The sequence below is a fragment of the Populus euphratica genome, unplaced genomic scaffold, assembly GCF_000495115.2.
Source record: "Populus euphratica unplaced genomic scaffold, PopEup_1.0 scaffold1450.1, whole genome shotgun sequence".
Classification (NCBI taxonomy): domain Eukaryota; kingdom Viridiplantae; phylum Streptophyta; class Magnoliopsida; order Malpighiales; family Salicaceae; genus Populus; species Populus euphratica.
The window spans coordinates 26,014-48,165 of NW_011501296.1; the positions used below are offsets into that span (position 1 = coordinate 26,014).

The 22,152-nt window shown below is 36.4% G+C and overlaps 2 protein-coding genes and 1 pseudogene across 5 annotated transcripts in view; 1 reads left to right on the forward strand and 2 right to left on the reverse strand.

Annotated features, from left to right (window-relative positions):
- LOC105117614 (F-box/FBD/LRR-repeat protein At5g56420-like) overlaps window positions 1-5,904 on the forward strand; it is a 13,167-nt gene extending 7,263 nt beyond the window's left edge. For 2 of the 3 annotated variants that reach the window (XM_011015344.1, XM_011015345.1), the window contains exons 3-6: window positions 3,747-3,822; window positions 4,111-5,004; window positions 5,083-5,226; window positions 5,407-5,904. In XM_011015344.1, the coding sequence (XP_011013646.1) occupies window positions 4,141-5,004; window positions 5,083-5,226; window positions 5,407-5,679 (1,281 nt within the window). In that variant the 5' untranslated portion in view covers window positions 3,747-3,822; window positions 4,111-4,140 and the 3' untranslated portion in view covers window positions 5,680-5,904. Of the gene's footprint in view, window positions 1-3,449; window positions 3,823-4,110; window positions 5,005-5,082; window positions 5,227-5,406 lie in introns of those variants that run through there. The other variant, XM_011015343.1, reaches the window with a different exon arrangement.
- Window positions 1,840-8,010, reverse strand: LOC105117615 (cell division control protein 2 homolog). Of its 2 annotated transcripts, XM_011015348.1 has the most exons (8): window positions 7,300-8,010; window positions 7,104-7,224; window positions 6,876-7,043; window positions 6,579-6,742; window positions 6,407-6,485; window positions 6,275-6,328; window positions 5,918-5,992; window positions 1,840-2,320 (listed from the first exon to the last, which is right to left on the reverse strand). In XM_011015348.1, exons 1-8 carry the CDS (start codon window positions 7,494-7,496, stop codon window positions 2,222-2,224), a joined length of 957 nt encoding a protein of 318 aa, XP_011013650.1. In that variant the 5' UTR covers window positions 7,497-8,010; the 3' UTR covers window positions 1,840-2,221. The 2 variants fall into 2 exon arrangements, with proteins under 2 accessions (XP_011013650.1, XP_011013649.1); XM_011015347.1 differs by having other exon boundaries at window positions 7,104-8,010.
- Window positions 8,011-15,045: 7,035 nt separating this feature from the next.
- LOC105117616 (uncharacterized) lies at window positions 15,046-18,321 on the reverse strand (annotated as a pseudogene).
- Window positions 18,322-22,152: the final 3,831 nt, after the last annotated feature.

Below are 22,152 nucleotides of genomic sequence, written 5' to 3' on the forward strand. Positions count from 1 at the left end.
ATTTGTACTTATTTCTTGTTTACTCTTTAATATCATTTAATTTCTTTAGTTATTACATCATCTTGCAAATTTTGAACAAGATAACATAATATGTTAATTATTTATATAATTTGAAATTTTGTACACCTTTTTTACTTGGTATATATATTATTTGGTAGAAAAAATATTCCTTTCCTGAGGAAGATGAGTCGATTATTCATAATATTTGGGAAGATAAGGCTAGAATAACTTTGAATCAACAATTGACATGAGCTCGCAAGAAAGTCATGTCAAAAGAAAGCACTACAAATATTATAGATTGCCTTGATAAATGTCCGGCCTGGATAAAAAAAGATGACTAGAATTAAATGATCAAAGATGTTTGGTCCACCCTTGAATTTCAAAGGAGGTCTGAATCTGCTAGGAGGCATCGATTAACTAAAACAGATGGCAAAATAAACACTCATTCTAGAGGAATAGTGTCATGGCATCATATCGAGCTAACATGGTAAGGATTTTTTTTAATGCTTAAGATAATAACTTAAAATTGTGTATTTATCTTTTCTAATATTTATTAATCTTGAAAGCAAGAGGACGTTGGTGGAAAAGAACCTCCATGGGATGATGTCTTTTCAGCTTTGCATCAAAGTACTAAGCAGTCTGGTGGCTTCATCGACAACAAATCTAAAAAAGTGGTTATATGTATTTTTATTTGATTATTTCTTAATATAACTTAAGTATTATTTAACATTCAAATGAATTTATTGTTGCATGTATTTTATTTGTAGGAAAATTATAAAATGGAGATGATTTCAAAGTATGGAACTAATCGGGAAAATCATCCTCCATTTGATGGAGCAGCTTGGTGTGTGGCTTCAGGAGGAGTTACAAAGGGTAGGTATATGGTGCACCTCGTATGCCAAAATCTATAGTTAGTACAAGCTCTTCATCACATTCTTACTCGATGGATTCATCATATCCTAGTTCATCGTATTGAGCATTGCAAAAGGAGATAAAGGATAAAGAAGAGGAAATAAAGAAAAAAGATGATTTTATTTTTGAAATGAAACGACAAATGGATTCCATGAAAGAATATCTTGTGAACAATCTTAGATACCAGGGTGAGACATCAAATATTGGCCAAGGTATGCCACCACCTTTGACTCCATCAATACCGCCACCTATGGCTCCTCAAATAATGACATCTATGGGTCTCACATCTCAACCAATTTTTTGACCTATACCTCGACCATTATATCCTGATCAATGTTGTGTTGATCCACAATATCATGGTTCATCTTCGCAACCAGCACCATTATTGTATCTTTTGTTTTTTTTTTATTGTGTTTGAACTTAATTGTATTAATGTAAGTTTAACTAAATTTTTATCATATGAATATTATTTTTATTCTATTTTTTTATTAATGATTCAATTATTTTTAATATTAATTTATGTTGGTTATATATATTCTACAACTTTTAAAATATCCATAAATAATTAAGTAAATAAAAATTAATTTAATAAAAAATAATATAATCACCAACAAATTCTCTATTGGTGATTGTAACTAATGCATCAATCAGTAACGGAGAATTCATTGCTGATTCACAAAACTAGCAACGGATTTTTCGTTGTTGCGAAATCAACAGCGAATAAATCCATTGCCAAAAAATCAGCAACAACAAATCTACATAAGATTTTTGTCGTTGCTAAATTATTTTAGCAACGGATTTTAGTATTATTTGCAATGGAGTAGTCCGTTGGTAATTACTACATTTTTTAATAGTGATAAAAAACTCAGTTGCCAAACAATACAGCTTACTGTCGAAAATCACTTCCTTAACGAAATGAAACTCCTTCATGACCTCTTCTATACTACATTATTTTTTATCCAAACCACTCAATGTGCATTCACTCTTGGTAGACACACTATCGACCAACTTATCTAAACACGAAAACAATTGCGATCCCCTTCTAGCATACCCTTTTTTTCTCATTTTTTTGTGAACTTTGTTGCACACCTTTTCTCTTCCCACTACTGCGAGTGGGATTGCTTGTGCTGTTGGAAAAAGTGACACCAACAACCATATTATTGACATCATCAACAAAATTTGGTAGACTATCCTCCTCAGAATCTCCACTACCTTCCTCTAAATGAGGGCCCTCATTAACTGCATTAGTTCGCCTTTCATCGAAACCATCTTCATGAGAATTCAGACCCTGTGATGGAGCCCAATCATACTAACCAGTAGCAACAATGTTTGAAAACATGATATCATATTTACAACACAACGTGGGATCAATGCCAGCATGCGTAAACTTTCTTGCTCCGCATATCTCCTACAACAAGGGATAATCAAGATAAAAATGCATAAAAAATAGTGTAACACTCAATTAAACAGTTTATTACAGCTTTACACATATTGAAAAAAAAAAACAGATCTTGATTTTAGTTCTCCACCACTCATCAGGTGCTGAAATTGTTCCAAGTTCAGCTTTCCAGCCTTCTCTAATTTCAGAAATCAACCTTTTTCATAGTCTCCAATATTTTTTAATTCTGTCCCGCTTATTCTTTAATTGTGCTTTTGTTAATGCATAACCAGTTTGATCCTTAAAGCAATTCATAATATATTTCTAACCAGCTTTGTTGAAATGTGTGTTAGGTCGCATATCTTGCTCAATTGCTTTCATACATATGTCACAAAATACGTGCAACATCTCTCTAGTCCAACAAGCCTTATCTTGTGATTGAGAATCATCCATGTTCTTGGTTAAAATGCTTTGTCTAATATACAATTAACAGGTTAATTTTCCAGAGGCAATGTAAAGGACATGAAATGCATAATTTATTTTGATTAAATCACCAACTTAAATAAAACATGCAATTTAATTTAAGAACATAGTTACCACTTTAATTGCTAGGTATATTTACGTTTCTGTTTCTACAAGTCAATTTTTTCATTTCCTAAACAGACTGTCTATTATGTAATTATGTAATATTATATTAGATGCTGAGATTTCATAGATATAATTTTCTCATGTCTTGAAGGAGATGGTATTGGCACTTCTGCATGAATCGGATCTATTGTTGTCCCATGATGTTGTTGAAACAATTGTGGACAAGGCACACTTTGGTTTTGCTGTCTCAAACTTCACGGCTTCATGCTTATTTGGTTAGTTGACATTTTGTGATAGATGCAGATTTAAAAGGTGATGTAAAAGGTGATGGAAAAATTGATTCTTAAGATGTTAGAAGAGATGGAAGGGTTAGAAAAAGTAAAGGGAAGAGACAATGTTTTTTTTTTTTTTAAAAAAAATAGGGTTTATGTTGTTAAGGGTGTTTTTGGAATGTTGTTTTTAATATTAATTTCAAGGACAATTATTATAGAAAACTCTATTTTTTGGCATTCAAATTAATATCTTTAAAAATATTCCAAACTATATATATATATATAAAAAAAAATTAACCTTTAGAATTGAATTCAATTTTAAAAATTCCAAATAACCTACCAGTGGACTGAGCAATTGAAATAAACCCTATTTTCCATATCAATAACTCGAAAATATTTAGCTTGCATTCCATGCAGTATGTATGTATCTGATGCAAAGCGTTGGGCAATCCACCACACCGCCGACTCAAAACCTTCATAATAGAAGGACCTCCCTGACTCAAAACCCTAGCTTCTTCTTCATATATACATATAAATACAACCATCACCCCCGGTTAATTCAATCTAATTCTCACCTAACCTAAAGGAAAGCCCTTTTCAAGATCAAGAAGCCTTTTCTCCAAGAGCATACACAGATACATACATCTTTCAAGGCAACTCTGTTATTCTAAGGTATGAATGAATACTTGCTTGCTCCTCCACTGTTATTGTTATTGGTTTGTCAATGTTTTGAGGGCGGTTTGTATCACTCTGTTTTTTCTTTGGGGGGGTTTATTTTGTTTGGCCATGAGAACTTGTACAACTTTGAAGCTTAAGTTCTTTCGACTAAATCTTGATATATCCATCGAAAGAAACGATTTTTCACGGTTAAATATCAACCCAGAGTGTTTCTGCTTTGTACCCGTTATTGCGCTTTCTGTTTTCGTTATCTTGGACTGATTTTATGTCATAATTATTCAGGTTACAGAGAAAAGACTTTGTCTTGTTTTGATGGAAGATCGTATCAGCGAATTGTCTGATGACATTCTGTCTGTCATTCTCTCCTTTTTGACAATGCGGGATGCTGTTAAAACAAGGTTACTTTCACATAGATGGAGATATCTCTCTCCACCGCTCTCCCATCTTCAGTTTGATGTTTTTACTCTGTTTGGAACCCACGGGGAAAGTAGTTCTAAGTTTATTACAGCTGTCGATCAAGTTTTGCTAGCTTGCAGAGGTCCAAAAATAGGCACTCTCAAGGTCCGCTTTGGCCTAGGCGATGACTATGCTTTCCATGTTGATAGGTGGGTTTCATTTTCCTCTGCAATGCAGGTTGAGAAAATAGCTTTTGACTTCTCATGCTCTCCTAAAAGTTGTGGAAGTTATAATTTTCCATGTCATATTCTTCCCACTGATAAAGCATCTCATTTGAAGCATCTGTGCCTTGTTTCCTGCACGCTGAGGCTTTCTCCTAAATTCACAAGCCAACTCAATCCTTTAAGAACCCTGGATTTGGATGGTGTACCCTTGGATCAGAGTGGCCTAGATATCATCACCTCTGCTTGTCTGAAACTTACGCTGTTGAGAATGGTCGGTTGTGGACTGCCTAAGATTGTGTGCATACACGGCCAACTCCTATGTCTGAAGACATTGATCATTCATGATTCTTTGATCAGTGTTGAGCTTAAGTCTATTAATCTTGAAATCTTTGAGTTTTTTGGTCTGCCACAAAAACTCACTTTTGTTGACGTTCCGCATCTGAAAAAAGCACTAGTATGGTCGCTTTTTATTTATCGGAGGACATCGCCAGTATGCAACGTGCTTGCGAAGGATCTTCCTCAGCTTCAGTTTTTGTCTCTGATAGTAAAGGATGAGGTGCATCAAGGAACGATTACACCATCCCAAGTTTTAATTCCTGCAACTTTTGTGTAACCTGTATTCTTTTATCTATAGGTGATGCCCCTTCCTGCAACCAGTCCTAAATTCATCTCTCTTAAACAACTGGATCTGTTGATATGGCCGTTTATAGATTCTGACCTCCTCACAGTTACCTACCTGTTGAATGCCTCTCCTCTTCTGGAAATCCTACAACTGAAGGTTGGTCTTTACGTTTAATGCTCAGGCTAAATGCTTATGTGATGCTGTTAGCAATGAATCTCCATCATTTTTGCTAAATATTATTTTCTGTCACCTAGTTGAAGGGCAAATTCGATTTAATTCAACCTCACATGATATGTAATACTATGAACAATACTGGATGTCATAACTTTGTGGCAGATCGGTCATGAAGGCGAGGGAAGAAGTAATGGAGAAAGAAGAGAATACTCAAGGCATACCCATTCACATTTGAAAGAAGTTAAAATGGAAGGATTTCGTGACAAATGGAATGCGATGGAGCTCGCAATATATTTGCTAAGAAACACCATTGCACTTGAGCGAATGGTGGTTGTAGTCTCAGATTCCACCTTGCGGATGGACCTAAGACAGAGGGTCAACAATTTATTGCAAAAGGAAAAAGGCAATTCAACGGCGGAACTGATCATCCTTTGATTGCCATACTCTATTTGTGGACAGTTTAATTTCTCTTTGATAATTTATATTGTGTTCTTATTGCACTGATGCGGACAAGAAGAAAATTTTAAGATGCTTTTCATTTTATTGGTTTTGTATGAAGTTTTCTTATTGTAGTAGTTTCAACTTGGCTATTAATTTGCCTATGCCGGAAGAAAAAAACTGAACATAGCCACCACCACAAATTCAGCAGTTTCATTTAAATTTTCCTCTTCACCTGCTTTGTGAAGTAGGGATGTGCCAAAGCAGCTTTTGCGGTGATTCTAGCACGAGGGTCGAGAACCAGCATTTTCTGCAAAAACACACATCAACAAGTGAATATGATGATATTACGATGACAGCAACAAATTTCATCATAAATTAATACTGCGGTATCTGATGATAGTGTTGCAGCCTCTACAGCACAGAGAACAGTAGAATCCAAACACCAACAAATCACACCCGTCAAAGCTTAAAAACAATCTAAATTAATTGGAAAATCTTGAACATATGCAGCCAAAGAGTGTCCAGTCTCAAAGTCACCTTTTCTTTTGTGCAGTTATATTATATAAACAAGTTCAAACTGTTACTTAACTCCAAGGAGATCAATTCCATCATCGTTCAACTGCGGCACCACCTCAGTTAAATCCTATGAGCAACAATGTAATTTTATGATTAGAAAATAAAAATGCATTTTAAGCATTTAAGCAGCTAGCTGCCACTTTACCTTGGGTTTATTATTGGGAATGGCCAGACGGAATGATGGTAATGAAGAGAGCTCGTCCTCCTTAGGAGTTCCAATTATGCTTCATGCGAAATCCCAAGCAAATGAGCGGGTTTGAATAGGATATAGATAATAAAATGAGCAAGAAAGTTAATCTTCACAAAATTCCTGATACCTGAATATCTCTTTTAATACCTCTATCTCTGAATGCCCTACAAATAAATCCTTTCCCCTCACCATCTCAGCAAATATACACCCTATAGACCAAACATCAACAGCACCTGTGTAGGTTGGAGCACCTAAAAGCATCTCTGGCGCCCTATACGCTATGGTAGTGACCTGAGAAGCATTCTATCTTAGTCCAATGAAAATATATTTAATCTCTCGAAGGTCTTACTCCTACAGCATGCATAATTCTAGCAGAAAAAGACAGATGCGTTTAAATCAGTAAGTAAAAGAATTATTTTCTAACCTGGGGGCTAAGTGTGGTGTTAGAGTTGATGAAACCCCGAGCTGATCCAAAGTCACTAAGCACCAGCTTTTCTCCAGAGATGAGCACATTTTCTGGTTTCAAGTCACGATGCAAAATTCCAAGGCCGTGACAATACGAGGTACCACTGAGAATTTGTCGCATAAGGTCCTGCAGCACCCAAAACTTTTCTCAATTAAGAGCTCAGCGCAAGCTAAATAATCCTTTTACCTTTATTATGTCTGGATCTTTGAATCTTGGTGATTTTGCCTCCAAAAGCTCTTTCATACTGAAATTGAATTGCTCAAACACCAAGCACAGATTGCCATCATGGAAGAAGGCGCGCTGTAACCTGTGAATCAACTTCATATATATATTAAGGGTCATCGGAGGACAACCTCTTTTCTGAGTGGAGGAAACAGCACACCTGACGATGTTGGGATGTTCTATTTCATACAGCAGATATATCTCTCCAGCCAACCTCTTTGTAATTTCAGCATGCAAAAGAGGAATCATTTTTAGAGCTACCGCTTGATTAGTAGCTTTGTCAATAGCTGAATAAACAATTCCATAGGCTCCTCCTCCTAGCGGATAACCATCCATTTTAATTTCGTAATTCTCCATTTCAAAGTGTCCTGCGCCAACGAAATATAATAAATTCACAAATCAAGTAAAACAAACGATTATTGTGGTTACTGAGAAAATAACACTTTTTTTAGTCATATGGCTTCAAAGAGGTATTTCCTCTGTTTGGCCTTTCTCAAAATACTAGCCATCATGGTCCGGAGTAAAAAACTCTGATCAGCTTCATATATCACACTTAGAAATCCCCTTTTTTTTCAGATCATATACAGGTTGTGACACCCATCCCAACCCAGATCATCGCCATCAATTTACCTGCAGTCTGCTATGTCGCTGTTCTAACAAGGAAAACTAATGAACTGTTTAGAACGAACAGACTACGTTGTCTCCACACAACATTTATTACAAGTGAACCCTGAGAGCATGAGCATCGAATCCAAAAACAGTAACCAAAGCATGGAGGCCATCTAAGTCACATTTATGAACAAGTAAATTCTTCACATTAACGACCTCTCTCATATCAAATTCACTTCAAATAACCACAAGCTTCTCAAGGAAAAAAAGAGAATCTATATTTTCATGTAAATTGCTATCCATTTATGATCCTCTAACATACCATAAGCTGTGTTTGTAAAGAATTCTTCATTCGAAGTAAGTTTCCATATAAATATGTCCTCGCGGCCAGCAGAACCGTGAGGAAACAGCACATACTAATTTCTGTGTCCTTTTCAAATTTAGCAAGCCAATCACACGAATTATCAAACAATCATTAACTAAAACATACCAAATTCACAAATCAAGATTTCTGTATCCTTTGTTTGTTTGGCTACTAAATTGAACTCCAAAACTTTTTGCTTGTAAAGAACGACCGGTAGATAATTAATTCTTCTGATATTTAGGTCATTGATTTTGATGTTCTCTTCAGTTAGATTTTCCTAGCAACCAAACAGAGGCTAGAAAACTCACCTCTTTGAAGAAAGTTCAAACAAATCCGCTGGAGTTTGCTGCTGCCTTTGAGAGAAAATGAAAACCAACGAACATATATATTGCGTGGTCCCGATCCAAGCTAATGTAAAGATGACACGTGTGCTAAAAAGAAAACAAGAGAAGAGCGGGAATTTCCTTTAGCCATTTCACCCATTATGTTTTCTTCTTCTTAAAATCCAAGCTCTCTCGCACTTGATTTCAAGCGCTCTCTCCCACACACAAATTACTCTCCATTTCACGTTTTCTGTTTTTTAATTAGCACCTCAACTATAGCAACTCTGAAAAGCTATAACTCTGGCTGCAATAAAACTTGTTAAGTCTGGTTTCGAGGAGCCTCAAGATCAAAAATATATGAGAAGTACTATAGCATATTAAAAATAATCTAAAACTATATATTTTATTTATACGAAGTGTTTTATTATTTCGCAAACTAATTTACGTGTACAGATTTTTTTATGGGAATGATTGCTAAGTTTAAAAACCATGTAGAAAATAGGTTAAATAGCTTGATAAAATACACACACATTAAAACAATTAAAAAATAATAACCGAAAAGATTGTCCTTTAATTAAGTTAAAAATATACCTCTCACAATACGTAGTTTTTTTGCAATTGAAAACGCAGGTACCATGGCTTGTTTTGATTTCAAAGCAAGATATGTATTAATCAAACATTTCTTTAAATGAAAAGCAGCTACAAACACGGTAACACCGCACAAACCAAACGCTTGGTCATTTTGAATACTATACTAAATTCATGGGCAAATTTCCACATTTTGGATGAAAAGCAGAAGTAATACCAAACAGAAGTTGATCAATTACAAACCTGCTAGGGACTACCAGTTTTTGAGGCTGCGAATCATGGGAATGTTGCTAGGGATTTTACCTGCATTGATCATATTGTGAGGGGTTGTTTGGGCTCGTTGGAGACGGCAGAGAAAGAGTACCGGGAGCGGAGGGAAGAAGAAAGGGCCGGCACAATTGAGGGTTTTCAATTTGGGGAATACATCTCCTGTGCCGGCCACTGATCTTGTCAGTATTTTGGAAAGGCTTTTGAAGGTTAAGGCTAGAAGGAATATTATGATGTTGCCACGCAATGGGGATGTTCCATATACGCACGCGAATATTAGTTATGCTCAAAAGGAATTTGGATATAAGCCTACCACGGATGTGCGGACAGGGTTGAAGAAATTCGTGCGGTGGCACCTCAGTTACTATGGAAACAAGAAGGCTGTCGCGAGATGAGATGAATTCTTTTGGTTCGGTACTTGGAAAACATTCCTTGTTCATTATGATTCTTATAATTGTTCTTCTTAACATTTCTGTGTTCTTTCATTGCACGATAATTGACTTTGGTATATGTTTAATTGATGCTGTACAAGGAGGAATATCTCGTCTTATGTTGAAGAAGAGTGGGGTTGGTGGATTCTGTTTTGTTGGGCACTCTGTGTGCTGTATCAAAACAAAGCCAGAACCATCCTTTTCTTTTGTTTCCGATTTCTGGAATTTGTAATTGTTGTCCTTTCGGTGCTGTAGGGTTCATGACTGATACAGCATACGCTGATTGTTGGACGTGTGTCAATCAAAAAAAGAGTACACGTTAATTTCATTTATCATCTGTTTTCTTACTGAACAAATTCGACTATTGTATGGTGTGTCTTCTTTTTCTACAATGGCTTGGCCTGTTATTGACATCCATGATGAATACAGCTGCAATTGCGAATGATTTTCATGGTGAACTTACAGTGCTCTTTTACCTGGAGACCAGCCCTTGTGGCATTTATACTTGATTCAAAAGTTCACCGAGTCCTTCCTTTGTTTTCTGCTGTTCTGGGTAAATGATAGATATTAGTCATGTGTTGCATTTGACCTGGAGGTCTATAATGTTCTCTTTCATACATGATATTCCCGGATGTTGTAGTATTCTGTTAATGAATGTGATGCAATCGGTCACATTTGCTGGTAAGAGCTGATCAAATTCTGTATGCTTCCCACTCTGCATTCGTAAATTTCCCGTTGTAGTCTTTCTAATGTTCTCGATAATATGGAGAAGCTAGCCGTATCTATCTGAGATTATATTAAGCAACAAACAAGCTCAGGAACAGTGGTTTAGAATCTAACACGACCAAACACTGCCTCCAGTGAGAGATAGACGAAACTTTTGTGCTTGCTCCATTGATTTCTGGTTCATCTTGCATCTGAGACAGACTCCCCATTTCTTCTTTGGAGTTTCTTCTTTGGAATTTGATGTTGCCTCGTAAGACGGAATATAAAAGAGCTGGTTATTAAACAATAAGCTGGAGGTAAACCTTCACTGTTTATTTTGCTCATTCCCCCGAGACTTTGGAGAATTCCCTTGAAAGCATGGCATTTTTACACTCCATTTATATTGCGGTATTCTGTCTATATCTTCTTATCATGCAGGGGACCGTTCTATAATTAGATTTGTTTGCAGTGATTGTGCTCAGATGTTGAGATTTCAACAAGTCAGTTTCCGAGTTGCTCGCGCGCACACACACACAAGTTAAAGTGGCTATCTATGATCTGCACGTCCTTTATATGAAAATTAGAGCTACGTACCTCTCCCTCTCTGTACCATCGACGCCTCGGCACCTCGCCTTCCAATTCCAAGAACGACAAAAACAGCGAAATCGGCCTGTTTCTTGCGTGTGTTAATTAAAATATTTAAAAATAACTAAAGCATTTTACTTAGCAGAAGGTGAAAAAATGAAAAAGAAATAGGAAAAGAAATTTTTGTCCGCAAGTCTTTTTAATGTTCATATACTGGAAACACAGGAGAGAGGAGATGCTGAGTTTGGTGTTATATTCCATTTCATGTCTCCTTGCTTATTTGCTGGAATAGCCTTTATTCCTTTCCTGGAAAGAATAAGTTGATAGTATTCCTTCCAAGTGGAATGGTTGATCTCAGCTTGGTGGATATGATTCTGAGAGTTTGCAGGCAAGAAACTTTCTTGCATGCCAATGAAAGATATTACAGGTTGCATATAAATAGATGCACTCGCTTAGCGTTTCATGCTTAGCTGGCTTGTTTCCTTCCCCGTTTCATTCATCAATATAAATCCTTACTGTCAGCTAATAAATTGCGATGTGATAAAAAGCTTCTGAGCAAGTATTTGAGGCATTCAGGATAACTAGCATTGCATTTACTTGTTTATTCCCCCCTTTCATGCAAGGGTGACTTCTTGATCACATCAGGTATCGTAAAACTACAGTTGTTGTGACATCCCAGCAATGAAAAAGGCATCAACATGATGTTCAAAGTGTTTTTAGAATTACGAAAGCGTTATGTTTCACGGAAATACATCAAAATAATATTTATTTTATTTTATTTTTCATATCTGCATATTAAAACGATATTAAAACATAAATAAAATTCAAATTTTAAATACATGTAATTTCAGGATAACACATGCTTGTATCCATAGAACATACCGAACCATGTAATCCTATAACAGTGATCCAGTTATAAAATAACATGGAAGTGGCTGTCTTCTTCGCAAATTGAAATAGGCGAGCGTAGCCCACATGCATTTAAACTCTGCTCACGTCAGAGTGGAAGCTAGCTCTCTTGAGCCAAACTCTGAATGCTATAAGCTGTTAAGATTCCTTGCAAGACACTATAAGCATATTACATCTTCAGCAAAAACATCATCCATCCTCAATTCTTTTGCATTTAGATTCTGGGAACTGATCATAGATGCTGAATTCTGACAAGGGCAATAAGCGAATGCTGGGAACCAACGGAAGTTCTGAAGCAAACGATAAGCTACTAAATGCTGTTCTCAAAAATAGAAAAAGATCGAAATGCCTATAATGTAATATGGTGCATGCTTCTCAAAACACAAGCACAAATTAAAAGCAATTGAAAATTCAATTTATTATGAATTAAATCCAAATTGAGGTTGGGTGTACAGGGCCAGCATATTGCCAGAAAAAATTTAATGTAAACAAGCTATATACTGCTAACTTAATTAAATTGAGTTCTAAATTGTGAAATTAAATCTACTGAAAATCTTTATTTGAGAGGATCGTGATCCAGCATGGACAATCCAGGATAAACTAATAATTCCACAGCACCGTAAACATTCGTGAGCGATTACATCTAGAGTTTGTCATAAAGGGAATTAGCTAAAAATATAAATGCATCCATGCACGCCCCTTTAAATTTCTGTCAACGTTATCATCGTGATAAACAAAAAAATAAATAAAAAAAATCAATCGCTTGTTTGTGAATGCGGAGCTCAAGTTTATCTGATTCAACAATCAACATGCATACACATTGAGAGCATAAAGAGTAATCCAATACATAAATAAATAAATTTCTCAAATTTCAATGACAATTAAGATGCCATGGAGCTTTTCTAGTTGTAAAATAGAGAGTTTTGGTTGGTCTCGAGTCCTTTAATCCTTAAGCTTTTACCCTTATACTAGCGCTTTTCTAGCAGTAAAATAGAGAGCTTTGGTTCGTATCAAGTCCCTTGATCCTTGATCCTTGATCTTTCATCCTTATTCTTTTGTGAGGACTGGCTTCGGGTGTCCTCCCTTGCGGAGGAAGCATTGGAAGGCCCAAGTTTCGCCTTTCTCGTCTGTAGCTTCAAACTTGACAGCATGGCTGCCTAGTTTGAAAGGTGGAGGAGACATGAGAGGAACTGACAGCCTCTTCTTAGCATCAGTCTCTCCGAGGATCCTGGAGAACTCTGCCATTTTCTAGGACAAGCAAATGAAATGGGTATCTTCTTGCTAGTGGGGCAGCTTTAAATTTTGCTTATTTATTCTCTCACTGTCTCATCGTTTTGTTACCTATCTACTGCCGATCACTCCCCCTTTTTGTCTCATTACCGCCAGGTCCCACACGCATTCATGACCTAGTATTGTATGGGCTCACACGTTTTCTCAAATTATATATAGTTTGTTAAAACAAAACCCTAGTCACAAATCACTCTTCGTTTCACGTTTTCTCTTTTTAATTACAGCAGTAGCGCCTCAACTGTAGCAACTCTGAGAAACTATGGGTCTTGCTGCAATGAAACCTGTAAAGTCTAGTTTTGAGGAGGCTCAAGACCAAATCCATCGTATTAGAATTACTTTTTCATCACAGAATACCAAGAATCTTGAAAAGGGCTGTTTTCATTTTTTTTTTAACAAAAAAATATTAACTAGGGTTTTATGTTTTATTAAAAACATTTCTTGTTTTTTTTTATTAATATATGTAATGTGTTCCCATCTTATTCATGATCCTCGGAATAAAAGTTTAAGGGCTAGGGTCCAATGAAAAAACCTATCAAAGTTCTCCATTTTACTACTAGAAAAGCTTCATGTGGTGAATGTATTGATTTAAAATAGAGTTTATTAGTTAATTGTTTCTTTTTAAATGCTCTCTTAGATTTTTTTTTGCTTAAATATTTGTGGCTTGTCTTTTTATTATTATATCTTAATTGCCATTGTAATTTTAAAATTCAGTTCTTTGTGTATTGGATTGATATTGATGATCTCAATGTTTGTATATATATGTTTCATCAGGAACAAAGACCTAGGATAGACTTGAGCTTCGTATCCACAAGTAAGTGATTGATCTTTTTAGTGAAGCTGGTGCGGTGAAGCAAATTACTTCCATCGCCATTAAACGTGGTGTGGAGGTTGAGGTTATAATTGTAGACTGATTGAGCGTCCTTGGTTTAGGTTTCTCTGATTATTGCAATGAATATTTGTTGGAAGAGCTACTTTGGTTTGCTATGTTGAATTTTATTTTCTTGTTCTTAATTGTTTTCCCGTGGGAACTATTTACTGAATCTTAAAGTTTTGGTATTTTTTTATCTGATTTTTTTTTTGTTTATCACAATGATAATTTTGACAGAAATTTAAGGGTGTACATAGATGCATATCTCTAGATGTAATTGCTGTGTTAGAATGAGTTATATGCTAGTCAGCTATTATATACCAACTCCGAATGAGTTTTCAAATATGCATCATATTCAGCCATAATCACATGGTTGTTGCTGGAAAAGATTAGATGAACACATGCGGACATATGCAATTCACATGTTAGTCAAATATTTCCTACTCGATATGCAGAGATTTGTAGAACGTATTCAATCTAGAATGGCTGAATGAGCTGCCGATTTAGAATGGACATGTAGAAGTGCATGTGGTGTTGTACTGTTCATGTGGGCTAGGAACTCCTGTAAATACAATTGTGAAATCATACATTCACCTCATAACAATAAAAATGTAGTCTTTATTTATATTAAGCTGCTAATTGTTGCAGCTTTAGCTCTTGTTCTGGATTCTACTTATAAAAGATTCAACATGCTATCAGAGCAGTTTGGTTGTTTCTAGTAACTGAACGATCCAATGAAGCCCAATAGAATCGCGATAGCTAATAGTAGCGATATTTTTATAAAAGATGAACAGTTCAAGAAGACTGTAAATGTTGTTTCAAATTGTCTCCGCTTGGAAACCAAGCATATACAGAAAAAGGTGATCAGATAACATTTGCAAGAAAAGGTGTAGTATTATGGTCTAACATTAGACTCAAAAGATCAAGTCTCCCATGCATAACCTTCCAAACTTGTAGCATTTTAAAATGATGAAATTAAAAAGCTGTGGCAGTAACTTGAAATTATAAAGCAAAGTAATCCCAGATACAACTTGAAATCATCATAGACAGAAAAGATCTCTATCTAAGCATGAAACATGTCCAGATAGTGAAGTAACTTGCATGCTGTAATATTTGTAATCCATAAAGATATGTAGAAGGAATGAAGGAAAAAAGCATCAAAATAGCTGGGCAGTCACGAGCTACAGTTGTATTCCTGTCACTAAATGTAACATTTTCCATCCAACTTTTTCTTGAAGCTCTCTCGTCATGGTTGTTCAGAGACAAAAACTAGAAAGGAATGGCATACTGGAGTACCAGAAGTTATGGTAGCAAAGCAGTCCTCTGTTCAGTGAAAAGTAGAAAAATCAAATTTGCAGCAACTTTGCAATTCCCATCTTTCCATGCCATCAGTGGCATTTGCAGCCAAAGAAGCTGAATTTGTACCATCAGGATTTGAGATTTCATTAGCAGAGAGTCTCTGGTACCCGCAAAACATGCCAATTAATAGCCCGACATGATGCAGCAGAGCATTCATCTTCAGTTCTTTTAAAGAAATCTGATGTTCCCTACAGTAACAAAAAATCATCGCTGTATTTAGACCCCACTGGTACCACTCAAAAATCGTACTTTGTTCTCCCACTCAATAAAACAAGGCATAACATGCCAAAAATGTCAGAAGCAGAACTGAGAAAATTCCAGGACTCCAGCATTAGGCGCTTCCTCGATCCCTCGAAATGAACAACCTGTGTGTAGGAAACCAAGCAAGTGACAAACCAAAACTCCAATCTTCAATTAACAACCTGGACCACATGCAGTTTAAATCTCAGACAGTGATTAAGCTGATCATGATTCTGACATTACCTTGACGTCCAAAGGCATGCCATGAAATTGGCCTGCCCCCTCAGGAGGTGTCCAATTATATGTGGCACATGGTAGAAATAGCACTGAAGCACCACCAATATTTTCCAGAAAAGCCTGTGCTTTGGTAAATCTCCTCAAATCAAATCCAGGATGTGATTTTATAGCCCAGGCAAGAGATAACTGATCTCCTAGCAATCGAGAGGCACTCGTAAACTTGGAACTGTAATCTTGTAGTACTTCCTGAAGGAAAATCTTCGCCCTGAGTTGCAAAGATTTTACAGTAGCAAGCATCACGTCTGTTCAGTTTACATTATAAGGTTGCCAAGAAATGTAAGGAAAAGCATGGATCGCAAGACACTGAAACGGGTGCATAAACCAACGTGTAAAAGAGAGAGAAAGAAAAAACTCCAAACCCTCCAACACCATCCCTAACCTAAGTAACCATGCAGTTGTTTGAGGCCAAGGCTGGTGTTTCAAGAACATTGGCCACTAAACAACTGGAAATATTCCAAATCTGTTTGCTTATCTTCATCACAGTCAAAATGAAATGGAACACATAGCAAAAAAAACTACAAACCAAATACCTTAAAATTGCATCAACGGTCCCCCGTACTGCTATAAATCCTGAATTTTAAAGGTTGCTCCTTGTTGTCCCGGAAGGTAAAGAGCCGGGTGAAAGTTTGGGTGATCATTGAACAAGTGTCCAAGGTCATCAACAACAGCTATATCAGAGTCGGTGAGGATGTAATGACTTATAGGCCCTGGGTTCTGAGCAAGTTTCTCGAGCCTTGTTTCCAGAAAAGTCTATATGGACAGCACAAAAATTGGAAAAAAAATAATTATAAATCATTTCCATCATAAATCAAAGATATGTGTCTTCTTAATCTTCAATGTGCAAAACAGAAAATCAGAGAGAGATAAAATAAAAAAGAAAATAAACACTGTAATTAATGAAACTCACTGGGTGTGTAGAGAAAGCATGAATATGCCCTAAGAAACAGAACTACTAATCAAAAATAGAAATATGCTACCTATATGTCAATGTGATGTGCTCTTACAATGTAAGACCGATCCTTTGAAGCATCAACTTGTCTCGCAAATAATCACCCTGAATGGGATACACAGTCACACAATTTCTATGCAATGAAAGATCAGAAGCTGGATCGGTCAGGATGACAACGTTGCTCTGTGGCATTGTCACCTGAAAGCATACATGTGAAAAATGGATTTGAACCAAATCTCCTATTACAAACAAGTGTAAACCAGATGACTGTAATTGCCTACTAGAAGATGTAACTAATACACTTCAAACCAAAATTGTAATGCGATTATAAAAAACGGCAAGTGAATTTAAAGCTAACCAAAACATAATTAAAATGACGCCATATCAAAATTAAAAATTTTGGGTCACAAGATTCTCCAGACCATTTCACAACCAGATGCTAGTAAGATGATAACCCTGTTAAATCACCTGGGTAAAGTTAACGGAGACATTCAAAACAGCCATTGACCTCTCCATTTTAGTGTACGAAGCATTCCCAACAGTGACCAAATTTGATAATCTAGAGTCGGCTAATGAAGTGTTACAAACAGTAAAGACAGTGACAAAGGAGACGCTTTCTCCAGCATTCGAGGAGCTCGGCGTATGGGTCTTGTTCAGCGCTTTCGTGCCTGCTCCGCCATATGGAAAACGTAGTAAATTACACATTGTCTCAACAAAAAAAACTTTCGGAAATTAAGAGGAGATTAAATTAAATTAAATTGTAAGAACCTTGACATTGCAAGCGATTATCAAGCCTTGACCGGCAGCAGGCCCAAGAACTAAATGATCGAATTTCGTGTTCATTTTCTTCGGCGGGGCTTGTACAGCTGGGTTCTGATGCAATTCTAGAACTGAAAAGGAGAGAAAAAGAATGACAGTATCATTCATTTTGAATTTCGTTTTCAGCATTATATAAACTACAAGGAAATTTATTCAGAGGATAATCACCGTAGAAAAGATTAAGAAGGATGAAGAGAAAAGGCAAGAAAAACACTAGAGAACGTCGCCATCCATTCCATGATGATGATCTCATCGCCAACCAATGTTTTCTACCCATTATTTTATTTCAATCTGGAAAAACCAAAAACACAGAATCAAGAGTGTTGAATCTCCAGTGAGATCTGGTAATGCAAAATTTTGCTTCTTCTTCTGCGAAATTGCTGGTTTCATTTGAGCCAGATTTGGACTTGGAGGGCTTTGCGTTTTAGCTACGATCAAAGAAAGGTGTGTGTGTGAGCGTGGTATTTGCAATGAAGTAGAGATCAGAAAAGAAAAATGGGATGACCAGCTCAGAGGCGACATGTCGTTCCGTAGAATCCGAGGTCTGTCAACTATTGTAAAGACAGGTGGGCACCAATTAGTGTTGCATCAACAAATATGGCACGAAGCGGGAGCAGCACGAATTAGTGCCACTTGCTTCTTTTCTTTTGCAAGATAAACGCTGAATGCCTGTATATAAAGATACAGTGCATTCAAGCCTTTAAGAGATCACAAGAGACAAGAAAAAAAAGTAAGAGAAGAAAAATATTTTTATAAAATTATAAGTTATTTGTGAGAGAATGTAAATGAGATATTTTTTTATAATAATTAAAAGATTTTAGTTGTTTTTTTATTAATAGATAGAGATTGTAATTCTCACATTATTTAGTAAAATTCTTTTATATTTGCCCAAGAACATAGACAAACTAGGTGAACCACGTAAATTTTTATGTGTCATTTTTCATTTTACTTTAGTTCTCCCTTACGAGTCACGGAGAATATATTGGCAAAACCGAAATTGTCCACTGAATCTATCAGGACAATAAGACTCAATAATAAAAGTATCATTATAACGAAAAATTAAATAGCCAGATCAAATATAGTTACTCTACCAAGCAGCTTGTAGCTCAGTGGCGTAAGGCGCTGCTCGCCTTCTTTCGAACCTCGGTTCGAGTCCCTGTGGGAGTGGGGCTGGCGAGTGGTGTCCTTCCTGGTTCTGCTGGGTTCTTGCTGTGTGGTACGTCTGTCGCCCCCGCGGTGCCTAACCTGTTCACTGAGGCTTGCAGGATGTCCAGTGGCCCGTGGGATTAGTCGTGGTGCGCGTAAGCTGGCCCGGACACCCACGTTAATCAAAAAAAAAAAAATAGTTACTCTTTAGGACCAACAAGTTGTCATCATCACACAAGACAACAACTTTGGTCAAGAGAAGTAATGCAGGCAACATGACTCTCTTTGTATTTTTGAAAAAAGCATTAGCTTGAGAGTCATTGCAATTTTTTGCCAATCCCACACCGGTATATTTTGTCATCCCAACTAATTTGGCAGGGCTAACGGTTGTTTAATGGGTGCCAAATTTTTTCTTGTCAAGTTCATTAGCAAAAAGGACGACTCCATCATAAAAAGTGTAAAAAATAGGAAGATCGCTACATGATTTCAATTCCCAAAGTGACACAGACTCCTTGCTGTTCAGGGTAGATAACGTGTTAGTAGCATCATTTCAATGATTATCAAACTCGTTGAATGCAACATCTTTGCTCGACTTTCGCCGAATGTAATTACGCAGCGCCATTGATGCGACAACAATTTTAACATGTGATTTGTAAAGAAACTCGGGTTTTATATCATCGAGTTTGATAATCATTTTTATCATGGTTTTATATCATCATTTTGCACTTGAAGTATCAATAACTCCTTAACTAAAATATGTTTTATAATAATGTATCTAATAATACAAGATACCTGTAATTTGTGGTAAATGTCTATTTTTAATACAGGCCTATCAAATAAATGAAAGGATTGATTGATGACTTGAAGAACATAAATTGCAAGGACAAAGAGATGGCCAAACTTAGAAAAGAGATGTCGGTGCAATCCAAACCGGAACACTGTTCGGTAAATGGGTCATATCTGGAGCTATATATCTCAGATTTAGGTCAAATTTATATGGATGGAAAGGTAAGACATAGGCCTTAGCTACAGATCTCAGATTTAGGTTCAATTTATATGGATGGAAAGGTAAGACATAGGCCTACAACTTTCATGTGGAGCCCAAGATCTAAAAAGGCCATTATCAAGTCCAAATTGTAGCAACAACAAAGAAGCCCGAATCTGTCTTCCAGCCCGAGCACTGTTCGGTATTTTGGCCATATCTGGAGTTCTAGAAGTTCAAATGAGTTGCATTTTTTACACAAGAAAGCTGAGACAATTGCCTACAACTTTCATGTTACAACTGGCTCCAATTTTAACGTTATCAATGACGTTTTGGGCAGACAAGAGAAGATAAGGATTGTCACCAAGTCAAAAGTTGGCCACCCACTTATCAATTAGTCATCAAATCAATAGTGTCGCTATACGACGTCGGGCGACGGCTCCACTCCTTTTTTTTGTTTGTTTTTTAAAAAAAAACAAAAGGAATTTAATTTTTTATTTGATTAGGGGGAAATAAAGATTTTATTTGGAGTCGCCATCTAGTAATTTGAGGGAACTAGAAATCCAAAATTAGACACTGGTCCCAGAGATTCGGATACTGGGTTAGTTATGATTAAGAGAAAGTAGACACCACCCTTAAAACATCCTTTCAGAGAAAGGTTACCTTTACTTGTGTGTTTTTCTTATTTTGATTCAAATGCTATTATATTTTGAGCTTATTTGTAAATTTTTAACATATTTAATGCCGGTCCCTAAAAATAGGAGACGCGTTAAAAATGACATCAGTCCCTAAAATTAGGAGACTTTGTCTAAAATGTCGACGTTTATCCCTAAAAAGGAGAGTTACGTCTGATTTACCAAAATAAATAATAATGGACATAATCCATATTTGGTATTTAATTTTTTTTTGACATTGGTCCTTTTCTGTAAATAAAAGAGACGTGTCGACAAATAATATTTATTTTATAAAATAAAAATTATTTTGATATCATTCACAAATAGATATATCGATTCTTGAAAATTGGGCTTTTGACCTATGAACAGTGATATGATAAAAATGGGTGTTGAACCCGCGTTGTTATTTATTTTTGTTTTTTTTCACATGCAAAAATTTACAAATATTTATATATAAAAATATCATAAAATACCATAAAATATCATAGAAAATTACCTGAGTACCCCCTGTATAGGTAAAAGACTGAAATACCCTCGGATTTATCGAAAATTTAAAAAAATGCCACTGGCGGCGCGTGTGGCTCCCGCGCGGTAACTGTTCACGCGTGAAATTTTCCGGCGAGGTTCCGGCCAAAAGATAGTCGATTCTGGTAGATCTGAGGACGAGGATTCTGATGGTGGTGGTCTCGTTAGCCGTTGATGGCTGAGGAGGGAGAATCGACGACTTGAAGGTCGATTAGTCGATGTCGGTCGCGGCCTTTTTCCGGCCAAATTAGCCGGTGAAAAAGTGTGAAACGGCCGGGGTTTTGCTCAGGGGGAGGTGATGCACAATTCTGTGGCGGTTTCACGGCTTGAGACGGCCGGAAATGGGAGATCGGTGGAGAGAGAGAGAATCGTCGGCGAGAGGAGAGAGAAGCTCTGGGTTTTAATCTGGTGTGGACGAGTGTATGGTGCACTCGTGCGTCTGAAGGCTGTGAACCGCTGGATCTCGGATGAACAGATCGTGCGGCTGTGATTCGTTTGATCTTCAAGTTGATCGGACGGTCAGGATTGAATGGGCTACGATCTGGTGTGGCGCGGTGTACCGAGTGCTCGGTATACCTGCTGACGTGGCGCAACCAGATCGAAGTGCAGATTATTTGAGCGGCTGAGATTGATTTGGGTTTTAATCTGGTGTGGTAAAGCCTATTGTATCCTAAGAAATCAAAGGCTCGGATCTAAACACTATTAGATCTAACGATTGGGATATTTTTGGTATTTTTTAATTTATTAAAAAAAATTTAATATCTTACTAGGGTACAGAAAAAATATAAAAAAAATAAATAGTATATAATAGTAACCTAAATAGTAACCTGCTCGAATTGAGAATTGCAAATGCAGAATCAATTTTTTATTCTTTTTTCCTCTCCTGCTGTCTTGAATTCATTGGCTATTTATAGCCAATGAATTCAGATAACAATTAACGGATTGTTAAAATTTTCAAACTTCCACCGATTACTATTTGTCTTATTATATATAATAATACTAAATAATAATATAATAATACTAAATAATAATAATAATATTTATTTATAGGGGTAAAAATTAAAAATTCAAATCAGTATTATA